Here is a 26,777-nt window from a genome sequence, read left to right on the forward strand (position 1 = left end):
ATATGATACTTTTAAATTGGTTTAAATACTTGAAAATATATACAAATAGTCAAAAGTAAATATCTAAAATAGTTAAAGTATATTCAAAATACCAAAAATATTTTCAAGAATTATTGATTCTTTATCCAAATATTTAAACCAAATCAATTTATATGATAATTTTAGGTACTGTGACATATGTTATTCAAATTTATGTGAAATATATTATTTTGTTTATAGATTTTGAGAAATTTAAACTATATAGTGAATTTTAAAATTTTAAAAATAATTTAAATATGTTATTTCAATCCAAACCGAACCAGCAAAGATCCGAACCACGAACGAAAATTTAAAAATATCCAAATGTTGAAATCTTTGATCCCGAAAACCTGAAACCCAAAAAGACCCGAACTGAACCTGAATGGGTATTCGAATGCCCACCCCTGGTCACTATTATATATCATACTCCCTCCGTTTCATAAAGTTACATATTCTAGAGAAAAAAATTGTTTCAAAAAGATCTATTTTTTTTTTTGATTTTCAATGCATGTTTTATTAACTAATTGCAAACTTAAAAAAAATTAATTTCACTTATTAAATTTTTATTGGCTTAAAATTATGAGAAAAAGATAATCACAAATTTTTTTACAAATTTAATATGTTTTATTAAAATATGTGAAAAATCTAAAATATGTAACATTTTGAAACAGAAGGAGTATATGTGTCATCATATAATTAGTCTTATTTTATACGTACCATCATATAAATAATAATATAATTAATAGTATTCTATATGTACCATCATATAAATAATTATATTATATTTTAAAATTTTAATGTGAAATATAAAACCTATAATTCAAGTTGGTGTTTGAAATTGAGCTTTGTATTGTACTTTTTCTTATATGTATTGAAAATATTTTTTGAATATATGTATATTTTTGAATGAAATTTTGATATAAATCAATTTTAAATTATTATTCTGATTTGAAATATGTATATCAAGTAATATAAACTCGTTACTTTGTAATATAATATAATGGACTTTTAATTTTTCTTAATAACATAAGCCCAATACATTTTTTTCTTAATATACTATACATGTTTCATAACAATATTATATTTTTGTTTTATTGCTATTTTTGTTTACAAACAATTCTTAAAGGTACTTCTGTTTTTAAAGGTACTTCTACTTTAAGAAGATTGTTAGAACTTAGAAGACCTTCTGCAGCCACGAGTAGGAGTAATTATTGTCAGCATATGCATTTTAATCGGACTTGTCCTCCACTTTCAGGTGCTGCTTTTCAACTGTTTTCACGAGAAAGTCGTGTGATTAACATTTTATGTTTCTTTCATCTTAAAAAATTACATAGCATGAAATTATTTCAATAAAATAACTACAAAGTGGCTCAGCAAGGTAACATTCTCGTGTTTGAGGCATGATGAGGACTAGTTGTTGCTTGATAGTTGATATTGTCTGTTTTCTGAGAGAACTAATTGCATACTCTGCTTACATCGATAAGTACGTTACAAATATCTACAATAACTAGCAAAAAGTAGAAATCTTAAATTTAAAAGTGTGAAAGAATAGCATGCGTACCTGACTTTTGACCAACATTTCCAATGACGTGAATTTGTAATAATACTCAAGCCTACATACTACAAAAGTTCGACGTTTTCATCCATAGACTATGTAACTTTTTTTTTTTTTGAACAAATAGACTATGTAACTAGTCTTCCTAATTACTATTGAAAAACTGTGTATTATAACTGGTCAAACGCAATTTACAGATCTTGATTTTTTCGAGTTCAAAACCAATCAACAAGAAGTTAACCAATTTTATTAATCTAAAACTATTGTTGACCGTTTTGAGAAATACATAAAAACCTTTAAAACGTAAGTTTTCATGAATTCTCTATTCCAATTTCTACCAAGTTTATTAGCTTTGATCTAAAACTTAGTTATGCTCCTTAGAAACCGGGTATTCATAGTACGTCGTCTACGTGATGAATCTCGTTATAAGGACATTCATTCAAAAAAGTTCCAGACAAGCCTGTATGTCAAGCCGAAACTTTGGATTGAACTTTAGAAATGAAATCAACGTGAAAACATACTTATTTGTTTCCTGGGGATGAGTTAAATAACTAACTAGATAACATAATCCCCTGCTTAAATCATGTGGATCATCAATTAACTACTATCATTAGGCTTTAAAAGTTACCAAGTAATAAATAGAGTTACCTCAAATAGAAAGTATACAAAGGTAAAATCGAATATGTATATTACAGATTATTAGTAGGGCTTTTTGCAGAATTGACCTATAACTTAAAGTCAAACACAAAACTAACCTCCTTTTTTTTTGAAAATTGGTTTTGCCCTATTCACCCCACAAGTTCATATAATTTACGAAAATGCCATCAATTTTTTTTTTCTTTTTTTTTTCGAAAATGACATTTTTACTCTCTCACCCTCATCATCTTCAAGTAATTACAAGATTGCCATTGTCATCAATACCACAACCACCATGAACAACCAATTTGAAGCTCTTAATGCTCCCAAAATCGATTTACCCTTCTTCTTTTTCCATTCTTGTGAACTAAACACAACATATCTCTCACTTTCTCTCCACAATGAGCTAAAAAAACTCAAGATTTTGATTCTAAATTTTTTATGGTTCATAGAGTCATAGAAGCTAACGATTCTGGGTGGGTTACTTTCGTTTGTGATTCCGTGTGCTTGGAGAAGCCTTATGTATGCTAAGGAACTTATCTCACCAATTTAAGGTATGACATCGAGTTTTTTTCCAGATCTGTTCGTCAGACGACTTACTTGGGAAGTCGTTTGGCTGTAGATAACTTACCTGGAAGTCGTCTGGTCAACGCAAAGGTTATTTTTGCAATTGACTTTGAAATCTGTAACCTGAGACGACTGAAAGTTAAGTCGTCTGTTTTTGTTTGGTTTCAAAAAAATTTCCAAAGAACCTAGACGACTTACATTTCAGTCGTCATAGGTTAGTTTTGCATTTGACTGGATAATTTCAGAAGTTTGACTTCCCCAGACGACTTACATTTCAGTCGTCTGGCGAAAATTAAAATAATAATATTTTTTTTAAAAGTAGACGACTTACAGTTAAGTCGTCATAGGTTAGTTTTGCAATTGAAAAAAAAAACTTCAAAATTTAATTATACACAGACGACTTATACTTCAGTCGTCCACGAGACGACTTACTTGTAAGTCATCCAGGATTTTTTTCTGAGATTCTGGTCAAACCTCGTAAATCCTGGACGACTTACATTTCAGTCGTCTCGTGGACGACTGAATTATAAGTCGTCTGTATATAATTAAATCTTGAAGTTTTTTTTTTCAATTGCAAAACTAACCTATGACGACTTAACTGTAAGTCGTCTACTTTTAAAAAAATATTATTATTTTAATTTTCACTAGACAACTGAAATGTAAGTCGTCCAGAAAAGTCAAACTTCTGAAATTATCCAGTCAAATGCAAAACTAACCTATGACGACTGAAATGTAAGTCGTCTAGCTTTTTTGGAGTTTTTTTTTTAGCCAAACAATAGTAGACGACTTATTTTTCAGTCGTCCGAAATAACAGATTTCAAAGTCAATTGCAAAAATAACCTCTGTGTTGACCAGACGACGTATAGTTTAGTCGTCTGGACAACTTAGATTGAAGTCGTCCGCGTCTTCTCCGCTAGTTTTTAAGTCTTCTACGTTAGTTTTTGAATAACTTGTATTTTTAAGAGTGATAAGTAACTTCAAGATATGTAAAACTCATATTTACAAAATATGTTCTCTCCCTTAGTTTTACTAAATTTGACTAAGTTTTTCAACGCAAACTTATAATAAAATATGATATGCTTTGACTAGTTACTATTGTTTGTTTCCATCTCTTAAGTATTATTGTTATAGACAATAATGATGACTATTGTTATGAGTTGGAAGAAGTGTTAAAATACTTCTTAAAATGTTGTATCAATATAAAGCTACCAACATTCTTGTTTATTAAGATGAGAAAAAGGCCATTGGAGTTTATTATTGCATATGAGAGATCCAAAGATAAGAAAAAGGCTACTGAAGTCTATTATTTCATTGATTTGTAAATGTGTAAACACATTGTTAGCACATTTAATACATCTTGGAAAACATTATTACTGATTTTACAAAAAATTCACAACTAAAAGAGTAGACATGCAATTCACAAAACAGACCACAAACAAAACTATTATAGATCATTCCTCTACAAAGACAAGCTTGGATTCCACTTGAGTAGACAAGACCACACGACTTTTAAGAAGTCCAGACGACTTCTAAGAAGTCCAGACGACTTCTAAGAAGTCCAGACGACTTCCAAGAAGTTCAGACGACTTTGTCAGAAGACTTTTAGGAAGTTCAGACGACTTCCAGACGACTTTACAGGAAGTCCAGACGACTTTACATGAAGTCCAGACGACTTTACATGAAGTCCAGACGACTTTACAGGAAGTCCAGACGACTTTGTCAGAAGACTTCTAAGAAGTCCAGACGACTTCCAGACGACTAACAGGTAAGTCGTCCCAGAAGTCTTTCAGATCTGAAAAACCTGCATATTAAATCCAGATCTGAAAAACCTGCATATCCAAAAACGTTCAAATGGCTTAAAAACAGAAAAAATGTGTGAAAGATTAGATAAATCTACCTTTACAGAACACACAAAAATACATATCTAAAAATAATAGATCTACCTTTAAATTAGTGGAAGATGAGTACCATCTAATTAAAAACCTGCAAAAAAGATAGATTAGTAAGAAAGACATGAGACAAAACTGGAAAATTCATATAAAGTTTGGTGTTTTCAAGTCAAAGAGATTAGAGTGGGTTTGGAGAGTTTTAGTTTGGGAAAAAAGTAAGAACTTTATACAACAAGAAGTTCCCAAATGAAGAAAAATCAGACATAAGAACTTACCAAAATGCTCAGATCTATTATGAAAGGGAGACTTCGTCAGAAGACTTCCATGAAGTTCAGACGACTTCCTGGAAGTCCAGACGACTTCCTGGAAGTCCAGACGACTTCCCTGAAGTCCAGACGACTTCCCTGAAGTCCAGAGGACTTCCTGGAAGTCCAGACGACTTCCTGGAAGTCCAGACGACTTCCTGGAAGTCCAGACGACTTTGTCAGAAGACTTCCAAGAAGTCCAGACGACTTCCAGACGACTAACAAGTAAGTCGTCCAAGAAGTCTTCCAGATCTAAAAAATCTGCATATCAAATCCAGATCTGAAAAACCTGCATATCCAAAAACGTTCAAATGACTTAAAAATAGAGAAAATGAGTGGAAGATTATATAAATCTACATTTATAGAACACACAAAAATACATATCTAAAATTAATAGATTTACCTTTAAATTAATGGAAGATGAGTACCATTTGATTAAAAACCTGTAAAAGAGATAGATTAGTAAGAAATACATGAGACAAAACTGAAAAATTCATATAAAGTTTGGTGTTTTCAAGTCAAAGAGATTAAAGAGAGGTTGGAGAGTTTTAGAATGATGAACATTACATTTTTGTTGCAGCCATTTGAGAGGAGGAGAGAGAATGTGTAAATTTTTCTTTATATAGGGAGACAAAAAATCCAATTAGATTAAATATTTTTTACTCATACGACTTCCTGGACGACTTACATTTCAGTCGTCTGGTGAAGAAATTAAAACAGACGACTTACATGTAAGTCGTCCAGAAGAGTTTAATATTTTTAGCGGGAAATTAAATATTTTTAGCGGGAAACTAAAATAGAAGACTTTCCAGACGACTTACAAGTAAGTCGTCTGGTTTAAATTATTTCAGCGGAAAAATAATTTTTTTAAAAAATTTTAGGCGGGAATATTTGGACGACTTACATGTAAGTCATCTGTTTTAATTTCTTCACCAAACGACTGAAATGTAAGTCGTCCGAGTAAATTATTCAACAGACGACTAAAATATACGTCGTCTGAGTAAATTATTCAACAGACGACTGAAATATAAGTCGTCCACACCCTAAACATAACCCCTAAACTTAATTATCTAATTAAAGACTTCATAAAATCAAATCAAACTTGAAAAGTGTTTACTATACACATAAATAAACACATATAGGTGAAAACTAATTTTTGAAAAAAACATTTTAGTTTTCCAAAATCTAACCCTAACAATACATACAATACTACAACATATGTTTGCCAAACTCCTAAACCAAAGTATTTCATGATTCACTACTTCCACTCATCTATCTTCAAAATAAATCAATTTTATCATATCTTAATTTATATCACTTAAAACTGTTTATAATTACTTGATTTTTATTTTTAACGCATCAAAATATTTTTTTACAAGATTTATAAATTATTTTTAAAATAAACTGGTACCAGACGACTTCCAACATCTCAGACGACTCAGACGATTTACTGGGGCTATATTCGTAAAAATTGCTTCTAATTTTTTGTTTGGTCACAAGGGGTTGAGCTGTAATTTCACTAGGCTTTTAGGTTAGTTTTGCATTTGATTCAAGTTTGGGTATAGGTTTGGGATTAAAATCAAGTTGTGGGTTAGTTTTTGCAAAAACTCCTTATTAGTATTACTTTCTTTAAAAAAGTTTGTTTGGTTTACTTTTTTGTCTGTACTTTTTCTTTACGTTGGAAATTGCAAACCTCTCCATTAATTCACGCAGATCCAAAGTCCAAACATGTACCAAATGGATTTTCTTTTGGGTACGAAAGATCCTCAATCAAAGGATAGATGTCTTTGTTGATTATGTTATTTCTTACTTCATAAAATTAAGGTTTCTTTGACAAATAAGCGTAATGGCGACATATAAAGAGTAAAGACACATCCTCGTGTCTACGTACCGCCGATGTGTTGCTTAAAGAGTTTCTTCTGTTTTTACTCGGTTTGAGCTCAAATTTCTACATTTTCAATAAAATATAAATTGATAAATTTAAATTACATATATAGTTTTTTGACTAAAAGTTACGACATCTATAGTTTGAGAGCGTTTAACAAATATCTAGTTACAATGCTTCTTATATAAAAGAACTGAGCAAGTTTAAAACTTGAAATTATGTTATCCAAAGTGTTAGCTATATATCAGTATTTTCGAAAACAACAAAAAAAAAAAAATCAGTAAAATATAGTTTCTCTAGTGGAATAATCAATTTGACTTGCCTCTTTTTGCTTTTGGGTTGATTTATCACTATACGTCTTTTCTTTCCTCCTCCATTTAAGGCCTTGATTAAGTGATAATGTGATATATACACTGCTTTCTAGATGACTTATCCACGCATTAAAATTATTTATTATTTCTGAAACAGGAAAATAAATAGTAATGTTTTGTTTAGCCTCATGAACGTTTCTAGTCATTGCGGAATAATAAATAGCATCTCAATCTTTCAATTGTAATAATATTTATATACACAATAGTTTATATACACAAACACATATTGGATTAGTTGAGTAGTGATTGATGATTATAATGCGAGTCTGACTCAATCAATAGTGAATTTAAGGTTCTAAATACTTTATTACTCCCTCCGTTTCATAATATAATATAAGTAGTTTTGGCTAAAAGCGCGAAGATTAAAAAAATTATTATGTTTTTAAAAAGTATTTTATAATAAATATGTTAGCTATAATTTAACCAATAAAAAATATGTCTATTTAATTTGATTGGTCACACTGTATTCAATAAATGTAAAAGTTACCTAGAAATACAAAAACTACTTACATTTTGAAACAAAAATATTTTCCTAAAACTACTTACAATATGAAACGGATGGAGCATTATATAAGACTTGAGAGAATAGAGAAAAGCGTGACGACTAAACCCTTAACGCTCTAGAAGGAGAGAGCTTAACAGTAATAGGCTAGTAGCATATTGTGCATCCTATCTAGGTGTGGTAATAGTACATTGACTGACGAGATTTTATACGATTTCCAATCGATGAATATGTCATTTTTCTTCGAAAGTTAGGGAGTACGATGTGATAAAATTCACAGTAGAAATACCGACAAATGTTATAAATCAGTACATATTCCAACGGTAAAAAGTACATATATGGTGAAGATTCATAATAATTTAAAAACAAAAATAAGAGCACCAGTGAATACAAGTGAGAGTTACCACCATATTGAGTTACAAAATATAATCTGAACTCTATTGCCAAAGAGCTCTCTATAACAAAACAACAAAACCCGTTATGATACACTAGGCAGCCTCTGCACATTCTCCATAACTGTGACAACTGTCCATCATCACTTGAAATATTAAACCCCATATTAATTATGCTATAATAATCTCTGACTCACTTTTCATAGAATGTGACAAGTTACATTTTGTGATAACACTTCAGGCATCAGACTCGATAAAAGTGTTCTAGAGCTTCAGGTAAACAACATCTTGAGTTCCTGTATACGTGCACTTCGTACTTCTTGATCGGTTAAAGCCCCAGAGATCATTCTCTGTTTCCTCGCCTGAACCGCCTCCATCCTCTCCTCAACTGTTCCCTACGTTTTACAAACATTTTCCAACAAGTTTCTAACAATCAACATTTCCTGATCTTGGAGATAGCGTGGTACACAAGGTTTCAAACGGTACCTTGATGATGAATCTTCTGATTTTGACTTCCTTAGTCTGTCCTATACGATGGATACGCATAACAGCTTGTTCCTCTACTGCTGGGTTCCACCATGGATCCTGTACAACACAATTTGTTTATTTTTTCAACTGAATCTGCTTCAAAACCTACGTTGTATAGTGCAATTCTCTGACATTAATGGCGGCATACCATGACAAAAGCATTGGACGCAGCTGTTAGATTTATCCCAACACCACCAGCTTTTAGAGACATCAACATTACCTATCCAACATGTAACGAAAAAGAGAAACGTCAACTACATTTTAGAAACTAGAAAATATAATTTTTTGAATGTTTCATCAAATGTAATGTGACTACACCAACCATGATACTGCCATCTTCAGAAAACTCTTTAAGGACTTTCTCTCTTTGCTGCTGGTTTAGCGTTCCATCCAGACGCACAAATGAAATGTTGTTCCTGGAAACGAAAAAAAAAATTGATTGAAAACATTTTCTTTCTTTCTCAAAACAGCCATAGCAGCAAGCCAAGTAAATGTTATTATACCGAGAGAGGGGAATTTGGAGGAGATCGAGAAAAGCAGTCCACTGGCTAAAGATAATGCTCTTAGACCCTGAAGAACGAAAACTTTCAAGCTCTTGCAGAAGAGCAGTGATTTTCGATGATTCTACCCAATTCTTCTCCACATCCACCTGGAATCTACTTTCTGTTGGTGCTGTGATGAGTTCTTGTTTGCTTACAGTTTTCCTGCAGAAACAAAGATTCATCATTAATGGACGCAATATCAAGAACATCAAATGAAAACTAGTATAACAGGAAGAAAGAGCTTGCAAAATTACCTACACACAGGACATAACCCAGAAGAAGAGTTTCGCCAACTTGCCAAGAGACACTCACGACACAATCGATGAGCACACGGTGTTAAAACCGCATCCTCAAACGCTTCGAGGCATATTGGACACTCTCCTTGCTCTCCTTTGCTCAGTTCCTCTACCACCTCCTGAACAAAAGCCACTGATGGTAGTACATCTTTGCCTTCCTTCTCTAGACCACAAGACTTTCCACCAAGAAAACGTTTAGCGAGCTTATTCAGATCAGAGTACTGCGCTGTATCACCTCGACTGTATGCATGAAAAAAACAAGGGACTGTTATAAAAAAATATGACAACTGTAATAGATATGGAGGCCCTGGATGTTAAGCTAGCACTGTGTACCTCATTACTAGAAATGGGTGATCGCAACACTGTCTAAGACGCAGAAGCAGTTCCAGGATCGAAGCATAGTTATGAAGAACTTTCCCTTGTTGAACAAATTGATCAAATTTCACCTGAAAAGACCCATCAGCATCTTCAAAGAAAATAAAGAATCATGAGAGAAAACAATACCTTTGATCGTTTAAACAGCGCATCGTAGAAATCCCTCTCGGACTCCGAGAGCTCACAGTAAATGACCCTTGCATCAGCAGGGGGTAGAACAAGAATCGGTCTAAAATAAAATTAAAAAACATACTTCAGATTAACCTTGGAAACTTACAGAAAAAGATAGTCTTTTCTATTTGTAGTATTCTCACCGTCCATCTCGATCTGTGCTAGACTTGGTTCTCCTAAGCATGATAGGTTTTAAAATAGACTGTACTAGCTTTAGCCCTCTCTCATCTCCCTCTTCAAATGGCTTTTGGACAAGTTTATTCCACCTAACAATAGATATGTTACAAACTAATCAGCTTCAGCCATTACAAAACCAAATGTAATGTGTTTCCAACCAAAGATAGATAAGAACCCTTACCATGCCCAAGTTCCCCATGGTTCAATCCTCAAAAATCGTAGAAGGCTATATAAATCCTCCAAAGTATTCTATTAAGAAGGTAACATGATATTATGACCAAATCATTATCCACCATCCAGTTAAATGAGCCTATAGGACTGTCAAGATCAATCACCTGGATAGGAGTACCCGTAAGACACCAACGTCGATCAGAAACCAAAGCTGCTGCAGCCAACGATACTTGGGTTTTTGAGTTTTTGATGGTATGTGCCTCATCAAGAACAATCCTAAACCAACGAACTGCATAAAGTCCTTCGCTCTTGGCTGAGTTCTAAGAATATTAAGAAACAACAAAGAAGTCAAGAATACGTTTGTAAACTATGTACATGGGATAAATACACGACCCGGAATAAGAGTTTTAAATGAAAGCTACCTCTGCGAAAAACTCGGATGTTAGAACCCCATATGTGGTGATGACAACATCACTCTGGGTTAGAAGTTTAACATCCTTTGGCCTGTCAGGGCCATAATGAAGATATACAGATAGGGACCCAGGCTTAGCATGCATTTCAATCTCTGACTGATCACAAAGCAGGATCAAGAAAAGTCAGATAATACAAGGGAACTAATGAGTTGCATCAAGCATGGAAAGAATTCACATAACGTAGATAATACCTTCCACTGGGCTAAAAGTGTCATCGGACATATAATTAGGTTACCACCATTTTCAAGGGCAGTTTGCTGTTCCAGAAGCTTCTTATCAAAACCTGGAAATTTAGTTGCCTTCACTGAAGGACTAGTAGACTCATCTACAGAACTGCTGATCCCTTTGTCGCCTTCATTAATGGGGCATTGAAACCCAGTTGAGGCAGCTTTCCATGAATGTGCAAGCATAAGGGATATGGTCATTACAGTCTTCCCGAGACCCATTGCGTCTGCTAGAATCTGCAAAAGTGTTATGACATTATCTTACTACAAAACAGCTATATAACAAAGTGGCAAAATCCAGAAGATAAGTTGAGTTCATACTCCTCCTCTTGCCATTTGAAGTGTGCTAGGAAAGTGTATTGTAGCATCACCAGTGAAAGAGTTCAGGTAGATAACAGGATCCCTCCTATTGACATAAAACAGATTAGCAAATATCTCATTTTACACGCCCTAAAGTTGGCACAAAATTAAAACAGGGTTTACTTGTCTGCTAAATAGTATGCTTCCCAACATGGGTGAAGCATTGTTGCTGCCTCATCAGTGCAATTTCCTTTCTCCAGTTGGGTCATCCAGTGAAGTGCTTGCTTTTGATAAGCACGAAGCTCACACAGAAGTTTACGTGGAGTTTCCATTTCCTGTTGCAAAAATTCCAAATGATTTTCTAATGTCGAATATAAGTGTGCAAACAGTCTTGGCAAATGAGAATACCTGTAAATCAGAACTGTCCCCAACACCAACAATGTTATCAAGATCACCATCGCTGATACAGTGCTCGTTTTCATCTCCCTCTGCATCTTGATTAAGCTTCTTGACCTTGTTTAGTTGAAGCAACGAAGTAGAAACGGGATCCTACATCCAAAGGACCAAACAGCAAATGACAAACTTGACTAGCAATAAGCCAAAGTTTAAGATGCTGATATAGTAAGCAACTCTATACCTTGGAACTCAAAGGTCGCTTCCTAGTGGACAAATCCTCAGGAGTAAACTCTGCCTATATAGATGATGAAGAAAGAAAGAAAGAACCATTTGAATATAAATAATTCTTTGCCATCTCATAGTTTGTAGTCTTAACAAAATATAGAAGTAAACTGCAATCTATCAAACATTCAGCAAATCTTAAGAGATACAGGAAAGGACAAACCATTACCTTCTTAAAGGGAGTCAAACCGAGTAACCGCAAGAGGTTTGGGAGAGGATGGAATGTTGATTCCTCTGCCGTATTACTGGCTACCTTAAGTGAAGTCGTACTATGCTTTTGAAACATGGAACTATTAATGTATACGCTGTATTCAAAAAAAAAAAAAAAAACACTTGAAAAAAGACTAAACCACCTTTCCCGAAATAACCAATCCAAACGCAATAGTTTGTAATGTATACCTTACTGAAAGAAGAATGGTATCCATAATGCCTAATGATTCAGGCGCCGACTTGCATCTCCCTTGTATCCTAACCTTCTTGTCTCTCACAAGCGGTAGAAGACACTTAGCCCACTCATTTGGTATCCTACCAATCTGCCACATAAATAAATAAAAAACTTAACATAACAACAAACTAAAAAGTGTGACAAGAACATGACTTTGAACACACACCTCTCCTGAGTCCTTTGTAGAGAACCTGACGATATCAGAAACATTACGCGCACTTGGCCTTCCCCTTCCAAAGCGCTTCCCAGGCGTCGTAGTCTCGGATTTTAACGCTTTACTACTCGGAAACGTGAACAACAGCTCATCACCAGCCTTCAATCTCCTTCCTTTACATGTAGACAATCCCGACAACTCGGAACAGCCCACGAACCACCAACACTCATCCCCTGAAACACTCTCATCTACTTCTTCCTCCACGCGATGATGATTCGCTCCCTCACTAAAAGGACAGACCTTTAAGCCGTCCTCGACTCTCCTCCCTCCATTAACCGCCCTCGGGGTAGAATTAGCGGCGGCGGCGGCGGCGATGTCGTTAGGTTTGCTGAAACTGGGAGTGTCGAAGATTATATTGATGGCTGCCGTCGGATCGAGATTCGCCATGTGAAGGGCTCTGATTATGTCCATGTCTGAGTAATCGGATCCCACGACTGATCTGACGGTGGAGAGCAGATCGTCTGAAACTTTCGTCCCCATTTTCAAAACCCTAGAACTCAATTTTGTTTTTGGCGAAATTTCGAAATTAGAGAAATTGACTGAGGGGTTGTCGCTAAAGACGGCGGAGGAAGACACCCTTTAGATAAAGGAGGCAGATTGGCGACGGAGGCGGACGAAATCAACCAGACGATAGAAAGGCGCGTAAAGCAGCGATAGCGACGGGTCTCTCTCTCCACATTCCCGCCATTATATTTTATTTTTTATTTTAAAGTGATGAAAATAAAAGGAAAATTTCGCAAACGACGTCGTTTACCAGCTATCCAAACGGGTCTGGATCCGGGGTAACCTTATCCCGGCGACGTGTCTCTCCAGAATCCAACTTCCCGCCAATATTTTATTTTTATCTTAAAAGTGAGAAAATAAAAGTAAATTACGCAAAACGACGACGTTTGTAGATATCCAGCGGGTTTTGATCCGGGTAACCCGATTACCGAGTTGAAACTCGTCTCACAAAGTGAGAAAGTGCAGTTGAGAGCCATTCGTCTCTCTCGATACGATTGAAAGCTCATCTCTTTCTCTCTCTCTCTCTCTCTCTCTCTCTCTCATACCTAAGCTCTCTAAGTGCATCGTTAATAGAAGTTATCAGACTCTACCAAGCTTTTATCATCATCAAGTTTTCTCCTTTCATATCCATTTCGAAGCTCAAAAGGGGAAATAAAAAATCTCAGATTTTGTCACTGGATTATTGTTTTGATAACCTTTTTCTCCAGCTTTCAATCTGCAGTAGTTTCGTGGATCTTAAGAGCCTTGATGTGATTATTGCCTTAATTGAAAGGTTAATTTAGATCTGGGGATTAGATGGAAGGGAAGGTGGGTAGACCTAGAGGAAGACCAAGGAAGCGCACAAGGCCAGAGGATCAGAATGGTGTCTCCTCTAACCGAGGAAAGAGGATTGCTTTGGAGATTAAACCTGCAGTGCCAAGATCCTTACTTTGTCGTTATGTGTTGAAAGATTTTGATGAGAGCAGAGTTTCTCTCGGGAAGGTAGTTTCCTACAGCTCAGGGCTGTACAGAGTTGAATACGAGGATGGTTGTGTTGAGGATTTGAAAAGTTGTCATCTTCGTCAGTTGATTATCGAGGATAGTTACTTTGATGATGAGTTACGTTGTAGAAGAGATAAACTAGATGCGTTACTGAAGCTGGAGCTGCAAAATAAAGTAAATGGAGCTGAGGTGCCTACATGTAGTACTAGCTCAGGCTCTGTGGCGGAAGAGGGAGGTGGTGAAGATAGGAGAGATCCAGATTTGGAAACTATGTCTCCTCTTGTTCCGGTTCCGGCGGTGGATTTGCCTTGTTCTTCAGGAACAATTGGTGTCCCTGAGGAGGGTGTAATGCATCTGTTATCTGTATACGGGTTCTTGAGATCGTTCAGTGTTCAGTTATATATCTACCCGTTTGGGTTGGATGAGTTTGTGGGAGCGTTGAATTTCTTAGGACCGAGTTCTTTGGTGGATGCCGTTCATGTTGCCTTGATGAAGGCACTCAAGGGTCGTCTTGAGAGACTGTCCTCAGACGAGTCTGTAGTGGCTTCAAACTGCTTGAGGTAAGCGCATTCAACTCTTGTTGTTTAGAGTTTTTCAACATATGTCTTTGATAACTTGTTTAAAGTTAACTATCCCATATGCTTAGTAGTTTAAGTGCATTAAACCGCTGTAGAGGGACTGCAACTAAGGCTCTTATTCATTGTTTAGGTGGAGCTTGTTTTAGGATCTCTTAGTGGATAACAATTCAGAGGTTTTGTTGCATTGCCATCTGCAGGTGCATTGATTGGAGCTTGCTCGATGCGCTAACTTGGCCTGTTTATTTGGTTCAGTACTTTTCTGCCATGGGACATGCACGTGGGCCTCAGTGGAGTGTTTTCTACGAATTTGTTGTGAAGAAAGAGTATTATTCCTTACCTGTAGTGATGAAGTTGAAGATCCTGCAAATTCTGTGTGACGATGTTTTTGATGTAGCAGATTTAAGAGCTGAAATCAATACTCGAGAAGAATCTGAAGTTGGATATGATCCTGATGGAGTTACTGCTGATCTTCCTGAAAATAGACCTAGACGTGTCCACCCTAGATTTGCTAAAACCTCAGCTTGCAAGGAGAAAGAGATTAGTGAATTTGTTCCAGTGAACCATGCGATAAGCTCAATGGTCGAGTCAAAAAGTTTGAGTGGTGGTCCTAATGGAGTTAGCTCAGATCTGGATGGAAACAGTGATGAATGTAGGCTCTGCGGCATGGATGGAACGTTGCTGTGTTGTGATGGATGCCCTTTAGCATATCACTCAAGATGCATCGGCGTCCTCAAAATGTATATACCTGACGGTCCGTGGCATTGTCCGGAATGCACTATTAACAAAATGGGGCCAACGATTGCTCATAAAACGTCACTAAGGGGAGCAGTGTATTTTGGAGTGGATCCACATGGGCGGCTCTTCTTGGGTACATGCAACCACTTACTTGTGTATGCTTTCATCGCCTTATCTAAGATAATTTTCTTTCATTTAGAGTCTCGTGGAAAAATGTTTTGTAGTTTATACTCTAAATAGTTTATAATTATCAGCAACTATTCACTCAACAACTTGTCTAAGAATTTTCTTGAAGCTGAAAAACGAATATTGCTTTAATTATTTTGCTGTGGATGCTGATGAATATTTTCTTTATGTATGGCAGGCTTAAAATTTATGCGGATGCAGATATTAAATACTACAGTGTCACTGACATTCCAAAAGTTGTAACGGTCCTCTTGTCTGCAACGAACCATAGACTGGAATATCTGTATATATGCAAAGAGATCTCACAATACTGGGATCTGCCCGGAGGTGTGGTCGCTCATTTAAGAGCAGTGGAGACTGATTTAGTATCTCACATTCAAAAAGGGGATGAAGAGGTGTCAGACCTGAGTAAGCCCGAGAATGCAAGTAGTTTCATTATTCAATGGGCATCTGCTTCAGGCTATGTTGGGGGTTCTAATTTGGGTAGATCAAGTGGAACGCATGAGAAGAATCTGCTTGCCGGCATTACACACAAGGGTTCAACATTTAAACCTCACGCGTACATTAATCACTACACAAATGGAGAATTAGCTGCATCAGCTGCTACTACTATGGCTGTCCTATTGTCAGAAGAAACACATGAACCTGATCAACACAAGTTTAGCAACACCAAGAAAGCTGCCTCGAGTAACATTTTGCTGCAGGTGAAAGCATTTTCATTAGTAGCCTCGAGTTTCTTCTGGCCAAGTCCTGATAAGAAGGAAATCACCAGGGAAAGGTGTGGCTGGTGTCATTCTTGCAAACTCACATCAGCAAGTAGGAGAGGATGCATGTTAAATGCAGCTGTAACAGGGGCCACCAGAAGTGCTGTGAAAATCTTTAGTGGCCTTTTTCCTCTGAAGAACGGGGACGGGGTGCTTTCGAGTATTGCAGCATATATACTATATCTGGAGGAAAGCTTACGTGGTCTCATTGTGGGGCCGTTTCTCAGTGAGAGTCTTAGGGAACAGTGGCGTAAGAAGTTAGAGGAGGCCTCAACATGCAAAGCGATGAAAGCCCTCCTGCTTGAAGTAAGTGATTTCTTTTTTCCTTTCGTAAACATTTATGTTCTTATGATCTTATCCACTTTCTTTTGCTATTAAATATGTTAACATTTCTTATCATCTGCTGTGTTCAGATTTGATTTAACATTCAATGGTGTGGCATTATAATTTGTCGTGTTTTCATCTGCATGATATGGTTCATTATTGCTTCTTTGCAGCTTGAAGAAAATGTTTGCAGTATTGCTCTGTCAAGCGGTTGGCTTAAACTAATGGATGATTGGTTGATAGAACATTCTATTTTTCAAAGCGTTCGAGTTACTGTTGGGGCCACACAGAAACGTGGACCTGGAAAGAAGAGGCAGAAGAACCAGGCTGAAGTTACAGCCGAAGTATCTAATGATGATAGCTTCACTTGGTGGCGAGGAGGGAAACTATCAAAAGTTATACTCCTGAAGGCAGTCTTGTTGAAGCCAACGATAAGGAAAGCAGCTTGGCAAGGTAACCTTGTCTAGCTTAGTTATTTTGTGCTTGTTCCAGAGATATCCTATTTTGTTTCAGTCTTGTGGTGATGCTAAGTTGTTTGTTCTTTCCTTAGGTGGTGTGAAAAAGTTTCCTGAATTTAATTACGGTGATGGTTCTCACATTCCTAAAAGAAGCAGGCGGTCTATTTGGAAAGCTGCAGTTGAAAGTAGCAAAAACATTTCTCAGCTTGCTCTTCAGGTCTGTCTTCAATCATCAATGGTTTTTCAAATGATTGTGTTTATATGCTGTTCCCCTGAAATTCAACTGAATCTCGGCCAGGTTAGGTACCTTGACAAGAACATAAGATGGAGTGAACTTGTACGCCCAGAGCAAAACGTGCAAGATGTTAAGGCAGGTCCAGAGACAGAGGCCAGTGTTTTTAGGAACGCTAGTATACGTGACAAAAAGATTATAGATAAAAAGGTTAGATATGGAGTTGCCTTTGGAAATCAGAAGCACCTTCCGTCTCGTGTCATGAAGAACGTCATCGAAGTCGAGAAAACTGAAGATGGGAACGAAAAGTTTTGGTTTGCTGAAGCACGCGTTCCCTTATATCTGATCAAAGAATATGAAGAAAGTTTACGTAGGGTCCATGTGCCTTTTATCAAGAAGCAATCAGAAAGATTGTCAAAGCTACAGAGAAAGCAACTGAAAGCTTCTCGAGCAAACATATTTTCTTATCTAGCCTCTAGGAGGGACAAGACGGAGAAGTGCTCTTGTGCGTCATGCCATCTTGATGTTTTGTTGAGGTATTTACTTTAGCTCTCTTCACCTTTCAGGATATATTTAAAAAGAGAGTTGTGTCTGTAGATCATTAACTTTTGTTCCCGTTCCCTATATGTCTACAGGGATGCAACGACATGCAGTTCATGCCAAGGTAAATTATTCATGCAGAAGCCACTAATAGATGAAGAACTGGTTGTGATTTCATGGTGGAATTTTTTTTTTTTTGCCACTCAGGTTTCTGTCACAAGGAATGTACTAGTATGAGTACACAACACATAGCTGGAAAGGTTGAAACTCTGGTAACCTGCAAACGGTGCTACCTTGCAAGAGCTCGTTCACTAATCACTATCAATCACAGACATCCAACAACACCCACTGTCCTGATCAATGGACAACATCAAAACGCAGTCACTCCAGTCACTAAGACACAGATTAAGCCTCTTGTTAAGCAGATACCATCTTCCAACACAGGCGACAAGGCTTCAGGAGTTAAACAAGTCACTCCTGATTCTAATATGGCACCCATGAGTCAACACAAGACATTGTCTTGGGGTGTCATATGGAGGAAGAAGAACTCAGACGACACAGGTGCTAGCTTCAGACGTCAGAATGTTGTGTTGGCTGCACAATCTGATCAGCCGAATCCAGGACCAGTTTGTTGGCTATGCAAACTACCGTATAATCACGGTCAAACGTACATCCACTGTACAAGCTGTGACAGTAAGAAAAACTCTGAATTTTATACTTAAATGTTAACTATTTTGATTCTTATAAATCTAATCCTAGCGTCTGTATGCAGAGTGGTACCACATTGAAGCGATTAAACTCGAGGAGTCAAAAATTCATGAAGTTGCTGGGTTCAAGTGTTGCAGATGCCGTCGTATACGAGCACCAGATTGTCCTTACATGGATCCCAAACTCAAGGAAGAGAGACAGAAGAGAAACGCATTCTTCCAGCGCCAGAGACATAAGAAAGGAAATACCAGAACGGATTCTGATTCTGAAATAATGTCTGAACCAAGAGACTCGGTACCCTCTACTCCCTCGTTTCCCCTCGAAGATGGCTTTGTTCCTAAGGATCTGGATGTTGAATGGAATGGCGATGGTTCTGTGCCGGGACCCCAGAAGCTACCAGTTAAGAGACAAGTCAAACGTGAAGACACAGAAGGGAACAATAATCTTTCTTATATAGACTTTTCAACGCATCTAGAATCAGTGCCTTTTGTGAGACCAGAAATGGAGCCAACATTGCCTGTCATGGAATGTAATGCATCTGACAGCTACAACAACAACGAGCTAATGTTTGACTACGAAGACATGGAATTCGAACCCCAAACCTATTTCTCGCTGACCGAGTTGCTTACAGCAGATGATAATGGCCAGTGCAATGGATATGGCTATGACAAGGATGCTTTAGGAAACGCTGATAACCCAAACCCTCAGGTTGAGACAATGGGACAGTGGAGAGCATTTCTCAATGACGATACAAAACCATGTCAGATATGTATGCATGTGGAGCCAGGGGCTGATCTCACATGCCAGACTTGTAATATCACAATACATTCCCACTGCTCTCCATGGGAGGAGGAATCTACTTGCACCAGAGGTAACTGGAGATGCGGTCCCTGCCGTGAGTGGATGTAGACTGGCTTATATAGGCTAACTGCTTCTGGGGGTTTTTGATTAACACGAGGAACTTGTATTGTCAAAAGAAGTCAATTAAATGCACATGAAAGTAATGTAAAGGTCTCAAGCTCATGATTTTTTTTTTTGTTGGTTTTAATCCCTTACGTCTTCCTAAGACCAATCCCATCAGTAAAATGCTTGAAATGAGGTTCTCAATTAATATAAACTCATATTTTAATACATGTAATTTATTGAATTATGTTTTATTAACTTTTTCAAAATAAAACCACTTATAACTAAACGTGTGGCAAGATGAATTCTAGCTAGTATCTAAACATAACCTTGTTTGAGAAACTTTTGTTTTTTCTAAAAAAAATCTTTCTTTTTAATTACTAAGATATCCAAAGAGTTTTTACTGCTGGAGATACTCTAAACAAAAATATTATTAAGTTTGGGACAGCTTTGTAAGACCTAGTGGTCGATGTAGTACCATATCAGTAACGGTATTGGTGACTAATCATATTCATTATGTTCTGGCAATGGTGATGTCAATATTAATTGGGTAAAAGGATGAATGTGATTTGACTTTATAATATAACCATTGGTCAAAAAAAGAGACAAAATAGAGAGTGAATCAACTTTCACTGGGTTGTCTCTGAGTAATCCGCATACTATTTTAAGAAATTCAAATCTAGTATCACTGAGTTTGAAAACGAGTATAGCGAGAAGAGCGATCGGTCTGCACCATTATGTTAGAAATTATAGTTGTAAAAGATTATCATAGGTTTTAGTTGGTATATTGTTGAATTATAACTTATTTATGATCCTGGATCGTTGTTAGATACCTAATATTTGATAGCAAAATAATTGAATAAACAAGAATAGTTTCTAAACCGTAGTGATGGATAATCCATATATAACAACTAGAAACAAAACTTTAGGATCAAGCTACCTTGGATTTTTACTTGCTAAACACGGAATACATAGTGAACCGTATATTTCAAAGCCGTCATCAATCCCATCAAAGAGCTCTCACCCAAACCATCAATGGAAGAGCTAGGGTTTACTAGTTCATGCTCACCTGGAGATGAATCTATTCCCTTCTCCCACAAGAAGGCACCGATAGCAAACTGTTTCTTGCTAGACAAGTCACCAAGATTTGTAGGCTGCAGACCATATAGTTTGAGAAGTCGATCAAGCTCGTCCTCCGACATAGCCTCGTACTCTTCCTTCGTGAAGCTTGGGTAGTGAACAGGCATTTGGAACGATGACCACGAAGCAGCCCCTCTCGTCTGACGGTCGTTGCTCGACGATGGAGCCAATGGTTTCTTCACGACAGCATCTGAGTTTTTGTTGGAGCTTTGGTTGGTAGTTTGTAGTTTGTCGCGGAAGATGAGAGTAAGCTGTGAGACCCTTGACATTGTTGCGTGATGAAAACCGTAACCCTTTGATCTTTACTTGACAGAAATTTCATAAGCCACACTATATATAAAGATTTCGTAGATGAGATAAATGGAAATTTTCTTTTTTACACTAAATCAAAAAATGGAAAAAACGTTTTTCGTTTTCCTATTAAATGATACAAACCGCCATTATTATTGCATACTGCTAAGGAAATTGGAAAGTCTTGTTCGGGTTCGTTCTGAGTAGTCCGGTTAGAAGAATCCGGTTCGAATAATGAACCAGCTCTTGGTAAAAAACCTAATCAGTAATCACTAATGACATTCAATAACACGCTAAGGCTGGTTTGCATACCGGTTCGAGATAAAACCGAGCCGGTTTAACTACTGGACGCCAGATAATTTAGCCCAATCAACAAACTGCACACCGCCATAAACATTGTTAGCAAACCGGACTCCAACCGTAAACGCCATGGCGACCACAGGAATGCGTTTGGCTGCCGTAGAACCTTCCACGACGCGCTCAAGTCCGTTGATGATTTGGTAACGTGCGTTGGAAGATAATCCAAGGAACACACCTGATCAATAATCCCAAGATATAGAAAGCGTTTGTAAGCAAGCAACAACGTATAGTGACACCTTCACATTTGTCTATGAGTTCTTAAACTAATTTACTGTAACTGGAATATATAAGATTACAATTACAAACAACAGGAACAATCTAGCTGGTACTGTCACCGAGATTTGTAAAGCATAATCGATGTCACAGGTTCTTTACTTTCTAAGAAACTAAACCGGTTTAAGAAATTGAGTTAGAGATGGTTAAGTGAGACTAACCCCAGAGAGCAGCACTTTTGAATAGAGGTGGAACAGGGACGTCTTCTTCTGCTTTCTTTATACTCCGTTTTGCTGTCATGATCATATTTGCAATTCCCTGACCAATGAGACCGCAGCCAAATCCAACCGAACCATACAAGAGCCCCTAGATAACCATACCGATTAGTAAAAACCAAAGGCATGGAAGTAAGATCCACAAAGAACATTACTTATCCCATACCTTGTAGAAGAAAGTTGCAATCCGCTGGTTAACCGAGAATTTACAACCCGGTCTTTCAGCTTCAAACACACTTCATAATCCCAAAACAAAAACCGGTATAAGTAAAATCTTAACCCATTTGTCCATTTCATGAAGCCAAAAGAGAAGAGTGAGACCTGCTAGGAAGGGCTGCACAAGAACGTCTAAGTCCCTTAAACAAACCTGTTGATGACGCCACAGATGTCTTCCCAATACGCGCATAAGGAGCCAAAAGCCCAACCAAAGCGACATCAACCACAAGACCAACCAAAAGATCAGCAGCATACAACTCAAACTCAGACCAGAAATCATCCCCTCTCTTCTGCACTTCCGCAAACGTCGCACAGCAAGAGTCTATCGCTATCTGCATCATCAAATCAAAACCCACAAGTCACATTCTTGACACAACAATCTCCTAAAAAAGCTTTGATCTTTCGGACAAAACAAACCTCGGTTCCAACTTTGAAGAGAAACGAAGGATCCGCAAGCATTCTGTTACGAAGCATGGAGCATGTCCTCATCAGAAACCCAAGCGGCCATACAGATCCCTGTCAAAAACATAAACTCCTCATAATAATCTTACAGAACATCTTCACTTTACCAAATGTTCCAAAATTTTTTTTTATTATTTTTGAATGAAAATTAAATTTTTATTCAACCAAAAAAAATAAAAGAAGACAAACCTGAAGATCGAGATAACGAAGAAGGAAGAGTTTCCGAATCCCAACAGACTTCGCCGCCTCCGACATATCCTCCGGTAAAGTAATCCCTCTCCTCTCCGTCTCTTTCATAACTTCGTCGAACTTCACTAACGGACCAAACTCCTTCTCCTCCTCCTCCTCCTCCTCTCCATCATCATCTCCTCCGTATCCATTGTTACCACCACTATCTCCATTTCCACCGTTACTTCCGTCGTCGTCGATCTCCAAATCGCTAAAGGTCTCGTCTTTGGATCCGGTATAGGTCCATTCCGGCACCGATCTGCCGCCGGAGATTCCCGCATCCGATCCCGCGCACCGAGTTCTCAGTTTCGGAGAAGACAGCTCCGTTCTCCAATGGCCTCCACGGAAACAAATCGAGCTGAATTCAAACGTTCGAACGGCTCTGCATTGATCTCGAGGCTCTAGGGTGTTTGAAAGGTGGGAGATTTTTAAGGATAGAGACATTTTATTATGATCCCAAAGATCTGATTTTTCGAAGGTTCCAAGAAATGGTTTAGAGTTTTGGAAGTAAAGAGGAAGAGGAAGAAGAAGGCGGAGTGTTGTATGCTATGTTGATCAATCATCACTCAGTTGGTGAGAGAGAGGTTTAGGGTGACAAGTGGCGACACGGTGATGGTCAAATCGATAAAAGTCAAACTTGTCATTTTTGTTATACTTTGGCTTCGAATGTGTACGACCGCCCCGCACCACACTTAATATTAACAAAACCGCAGTGTATTAGATCTGTTCAAAACAGTGTAATTTTTGCTCAATTCCGCACATTTTCGTTACGCTTCAAATACCCAACGTTTTTTGAAAAACACGCACTAAACAGTGTAATAGTACTTTTTATTTGTAACTAATATAATTATATATAATAATACTTTATTGAAAAGCACATGTTTTAAGAGAATCTATTGTTGAATCTTTGATTTAAATTTCTAACAGTTTTATCGGTTATTTAACTTCAAATATTTTTTTCACATTTAAACGAATTCTGTTATTTTCACGTTATAAATATATTATAATGAAAGAGACAACGTATTATTTTAATAGCACATAGTTTTTTTTGGTCTTCTTCAAAACAGTATTATTTTTTTACCTTTTCTCATATGTTAAATTTTATTTTACAAAAAAACGTGTTAAACTTTATATAATTTATGCTTAACTATTTTGTTCTTTAATGAAGTTTAATATTCTTTTATTGTTTTATTTTCAAAAAGCTAGTTAGTTTCATTTAAAAATTAAAATTAAATTATACTAATGTATAGCGATGGGGATTCGATTCTCGATTCGATTCTGGTTCAGTTATTTTAGTTCTTCGGTTTTCTGGTTTTAGAAGTTTAGGATTCATACGTTATTTAGAAAGTTTGGTTTGGTTTCGGTTTGGTTATTTTTATTTTTAATTTGGTTCGGATAACAAACTTGAGAGCCATTTTATTTTCAAAGTTATTTTTGATCCCATTCGATTCCAGATTTTTTGGTTAATTCATGTTAAAATTTTAAAAATCAAATTTTCAGATTAATATTATATTTTGGAGATTTTCAAATAAAATTCTGATTATTCAGATAAATTTAAATATTTTGGATAAAAGATATTTTAATTATTGAATTTTACTATGTTAATATACTATTTGGATTATTTTAATAATTGAGTTGTGAGATATCATATGTCTCGGTTCAACTCTAGTCTTGTTCTTAGAAATAAACAAGAATTATTCAACCGGTATCATGCGAGAACATTTAGAATTTGAAAGAAAAAATGGAAGATTCTATCTCATTTTCCAAGATTTTTTTTAATATATATGTAATTTAATTTTTTAATTCAGATGAATTTTGGTATTGAAATTTTCTAAATAAGAAAAAAAATACATCAATAACAGTAAATAGAATATTTTAACTTTAAATTATATTGATTTCTTTGATATTTTTTAATATTTTTTTTATTGTTCAATTCCGCAAACTATACATGTTCACCAATCAACACAATTATGCACCGTTAATTTTGTCAAAACCGCACTTGTCCCGCAAACCGCACGAACCGCAGTTGGACCGTACCGTACTTAAATTTCATCCCGCTAATATTAGCAATTTCGCGGTCACCATTCAGACCCTTTATATACCAAAACACAAATAACTTCACCAATAAAAATATTATAATGTATTATTAAACCGTTATTCGAATACAAGGCATAGCTGAAAACTATTAGTAAAATACATAACTAAAATTGGGAAATGCACTGAATAACACCGATATACAAAATAATTGTTGAATTAGAAACATGAATGGTCCATGAACAAAAGATGGGTCTGGTAATGTAACTGTGGTGTGGAGATCTAAATTCCAAATTACAACTTTCTTCCTATTCGAACAACTCAAGAACATAATCTAACTAATCATATGATTTGAACTTGTATCAGGAATCTTGGTGTGTTCTCCAGTTGATTATTAGCATCTCGACTATGTATAAGTATAACTTGATTTAGATTTGGTTTGTTTATGTAAAAATGTAATTTCCACACTAAAATCAACAGTTGCAAGAAAATGAAATTTGCCAAAACATTAGAAAATTAAGAACTTTCTTTCATATATGTTTCTGCAAGTAAAAGAAACTATAATCCCAATATTACACAAACCTGTTACGATAACCAAAAGCTTAAAACTACCAACAACTAGTTAAAACTTAAAAAAGCCATTACAAACAATTCCAAATCTAAGAGTTCGTGAACTTGGTAACCGCCTTGGTCCCTTCAGAAACGGCATGTTTCGCCAACTCTCCAGGCAAGACTAATCTTACAGCCGTCTGGATCTCCCTGGAAGTAATCGTCGGCTTCTTGTTGTACCTCGCAAGCTTGGAAGACTCGCGGGCGAGCTTCTCGAAGATGTCGTTGATGAAGCTGTTCATGATCCCCATGGCTTTGCTCGAGATCCCGATGTCGGGGTGAACCTGCTTCAGCACCTTGAAGATGTAGATCTTGTACGTCTCGACGCTCTTCTTCGAGCGCTTCTTCTTCTTGTCTCCGGCGACGGCTGGGTCCTTCGGAAGTTTCTTTCCGCACTATGTGTGTATAACTCTTTGGTTTAACTTTCTCAGCCTCTCTCTCGGGAACAGTCTTGTCCTTAGTGGTTTGAAAAACAAGAGGAGGACCAGATTTTCGAGCATCCGCTTCAGGGTTGATGGTAGAACAGAGCAAAATGTTCTCCAGCTTGACATCAGAATGATAATAGAGAGCTCATGGTGAAAGATAATCCAAACCAACTAAAATATGGAAACAAAGCTCTTTAACCATGTTGAGAGGGACACCTTAGTAATCACTGTACTTGATAACCGACAAGAGGTTATCTCCCAGATACTCAAAGACCATACAAAGTTCAAACATGTTGCCTGTTTGGATCCGTGTGCTTGAAATGATCAAGAAGCTTCACAACACACTTGTTATCGCCAACGTCACCTTGTGCAATCTGTTTCATTTTAATCTTGTCCATGGCTGCCTCAGTGTATTGCTGAGCATTCATAACACGATAAATAATTATTCGAAGGCAAGATTCAAACCAACATCCATAAGTATCATAAAAAGTTGTGGACTTCTAACTATAAGAAGCTTCCATATTCAACATTCTCTTCTACATCAACCCAACAAGCTAGCTCCTTGATTGATTCTCTGATAAACGAACCATGTAAGTGAAAGTGACTTACCGAGTTTTGAGTGACCCAAGCGAGCCAAACAGTGGAGGAGTCCACAATCAAGTTTACTCTGAATCACATAAGATTCATTCTTAAAAGTATCGCCGACTCATACTGCATGATAGCCTCCTCCGTTGTAATCCTCTTTTCATCCTCCGACGAGTAATGGCTAGCGTCACTCGTGTCTGTCTCAGAATGATAGTCAATTAGAGCAACATTATTGGATAGGTTCTCAAAAGAAGGTTATAAACATTCTTTTTTTTTAAGGTTATAAACATCAAAAAATTATTGTTATAATAT

At 36.7% G+C, this 26,777-nt stretch overlaps 5 protein-coding genes across 7 annotated transcripts; 1 reads left to right on the forward strand and 4 right to left on the reverse strand.

The window, feature by feature from the left end:
• Positions 1-8,065: 8,065 nt before the first annotated feature.
• LOC106386926 (DNA repair protein RAD5A) lies at positions 8,066-13,435 on the reverse strand. Its single transcript, XM_013826748.3, has 20 exons — positions 12,667-13,435; positions 12,455-12,588; positions 12,225-12,360; positions 12,015-12,068; positions 11,786-11,926; positions 11,561-11,712; positions 11,399-11,483; positions 11,045-11,314; positions 10,803-10,949; positions 10,545-10,700; positions 10,391-10,458; positions 10,176-10,298; positions 9,991-10,090; positions 9,820-9,932; positions 9,445-9,726; positions 9,152-9,352; positions 8,971-9,064; positions 8,797-8,868; positions 8,607-8,705; positions 8,066-8,515 (listed from the first exon to the last, which is right to left on the reverse strand). The coding sequence occupies exons 1-20, from the start codon at positions 13,192-13,194 to the stop codon at positions 8,393-8,395; spliced, it is 3,078 nt and encodes a 1,025-aa protein (XP_013682202.2). The 5' UTR covers positions 13,195-13,435; the 3' UTR covers positions 8,066-8,392.
• Positions 13,436-13,687: 252 nt separating this feature from the next.
• Positions 13,688-19,855, forward strand: LOC106386925 (DDT domain-containing protein PTM). Of its 2 annotated transcripts, none has more exons than XM_013826746.3 (9): positions 13,688-14,759; positions 14,975-15,667; positions 15,877-16,768; positions 16,960-17,239; positions 17,337-17,461; positions 17,543-18,012; positions 18,112-18,140; positions 18,224-18,709; positions 18,789-19,855. In XM_013826746.3, exons 1-9 carry the CDS (start codon positions 14,014-14,016, stop codon positions 19,631-19,633), a joined length of 4,566 nt encoding a protein of 1,521 aa, XP_013682200.2. In that variant the 5' UTR covers positions 13,688-14,013; the 3' UTR covers positions 19,634-19,855. The 2 variants fall into 2 exon arrangements, with proteins under 2 accessions (XP_013682200.2, XP_013682201.2); XM_013826747.3 differs by having other exon boundaries at positions 14,264-14,759; positions 15,030-15,667.
• Positions 19,856-20,583: 728 nt separating this feature from the next.
• Positions 20,584-21,036, reverse strand: LOC106386923. The gene has a single exon (XM_013826745.3). The coding sequence runs from the start codon at positions 21,034-21,036 to the stop codon at positions 20,584-20,586; it is 453 nt and encodes a 150-aa protein (XP_013682199.2).
• On the reverse strand, positions 20,941-23,447 carry LOC106386922 (protein RETICULATA-RELATED 1, chloroplastic-like). 2 transcript variants are annotated; one of them, XM_048752163.1, is made up of 7 exons: positions 22,774-23,447; positions 22,540-22,638; positions 22,228-22,454; positions 22,073-22,142; positions 21,853-21,997; positions 21,371-21,593; positions 20,941-21,067 (listed from the first exon to the last, which is right to left on the reverse strand). In XM_048752163.1, exons 1-6 carry the CDS (start codon positions 23,254-23,256, stop codon positions 21,400-21,402), a joined length of 1,218 nt encoding a protein of 405 aa, XP_048608120.1. In that variant the 5' UTR covers positions 23,257-23,447; the 3' UTR covers positions 20,941-21,067; positions 21,371-21,399. The 2 variants fall into 2 exon arrangements, with proteins under 2 accessions (XP_048608120.1, XP_048608119.1); XM_048752162.1 differs by lacking the exon at positions 20,941-21,067 and having other exon boundaries at positions 21,101-21,593; positions 22,774-23,445.
• A 1,998-nt stretch (positions 23,448-25,445) lies between these two features.
• On the reverse strand, positions 25,446-26,308 carry LOC125582894 (histone H2B.3-like). Its single transcript, XM_048749336.1, has 3 exons — positions 26,171-26,308; positions 25,903-25,998; positions 25,446-25,850 (listed from the first exon to the last, which is right to left on the reverse strand). Exons 1-3 carry the CDS (start codon positions 26,306-26,308, stop codon positions 25,506-25,508), a joined length of 579 nt encoding a protein of 192 aa, XP_048605293.1. The 3' UTR covers positions 25,446-25,505.
• Positions 26,309-26,777: the final 469 nt, after the last annotated feature.

The sequence above is a fragment of the Brassica napus genome, chromosome C3, assembly GCF_020379485.1.
Source record: "Brassica napus cultivar Da-Ae chromosome C3, Da-Ae, whole genome shotgun sequence".
In the NCBI taxonomy this organism is placed as follows: domain Eukaryota; kingdom Viridiplantae; phylum Streptophyta; class Magnoliopsida; order Brassicales; family Brassicaceae; genus Brassica; species Brassica napus.

Bases quoted from the DNA above. Each gene is read 5' to 3' on its own strand.
- LOC106386926 (XM_013826748.3), bottom strand. From the start codon at position 13,194: ATGGGGACGAAAGTTTCAGACGATCTGCTCTCCACCGTCAGATCAGTC. The intron at 10,299-10,390 runs GTAAGGGTTCTT...ATCTATTGTTAG, and splicing joins CCATGGGGAACTTGGGCATG to GTGGAATAAACTTGTCCAAA. The intron at 9,933-9,990 runs GTATTGTTTTCT...GGGTCTTTTCAG, and splicing joins CGCTGTTTAAACGATCAAAG to GTGAAATTTGATCAATTTGT.
- LOC106386925 (XM_013826746.3), top strand. From the start codon at position 14,014: ATGGAAGGGAAGGTGGGTAGACCTAGAGGAAGACCAAGGAAGCGCACA. The intron at 14,760-14,974 runs GTAAGCGCATTC...TGCCATCTGCAG, and splicing joins GTGGCTTCAAACTGCTTGAG to GTGCATTGATTGGAGCTTGC. The intron at 17,240-17,336 runs GTAACCTTGTCT...TTCTTTCCTTAG, and splicing joins AAGGAAAGCAGCTTGGCAAG to GTGGTGTGAAAAAGTTTCCT.
- LOC106386923 (XM_013826745.3), bottom strand. From the start codon at position 21,036: ATGTCAAGGGTCTCACAGCTTACTCTCATCTTCCGCGACAAACTACAA.
- LOC106386922 (XM_048752163.1), bottom strand. From the start codon at position 23,256: ATGTCTCTATCCTTAAAAATCTCCCACCTTTCAAACACCCTAGAGCCT. The intron at 21,998-22,072 runs GTATGGGATAAG...ATGGTTATCTAG, and splicing joins TTGCAACTTTCTTCTACAAG to GGGCTCTTGTATGGTTCGGT. The intron at 21,594-21,852 runs GTTAGTCTCACT...ATTATTGATCAG, and splicing joins CAAAAGTGCTGCTCTCTGGG to GTGTGTTCCTTGGATTATCT.
- LOC125582894 (XM_048749336.1), bottom strand. From the start codon at position 26,308: ATGAATGCTCAGCAATACACTGAGGCAGCCATGGACAAGATTAAAATG. The intron at 25,999-26,170 runs GTTTGAACTTTG...TCTGATGTCAAG, and splicing joins CGGATCCAAACAGGCAACAT to CTGGAGAACATTTTGCTCTG. The intron at 25,851-25,902 runs GTTCCCGAGAGA...ATACACACATAG, and splicing joins AAACCACTAAGGACAAGACT to TGCGGAAAGAAACTTCCGAA.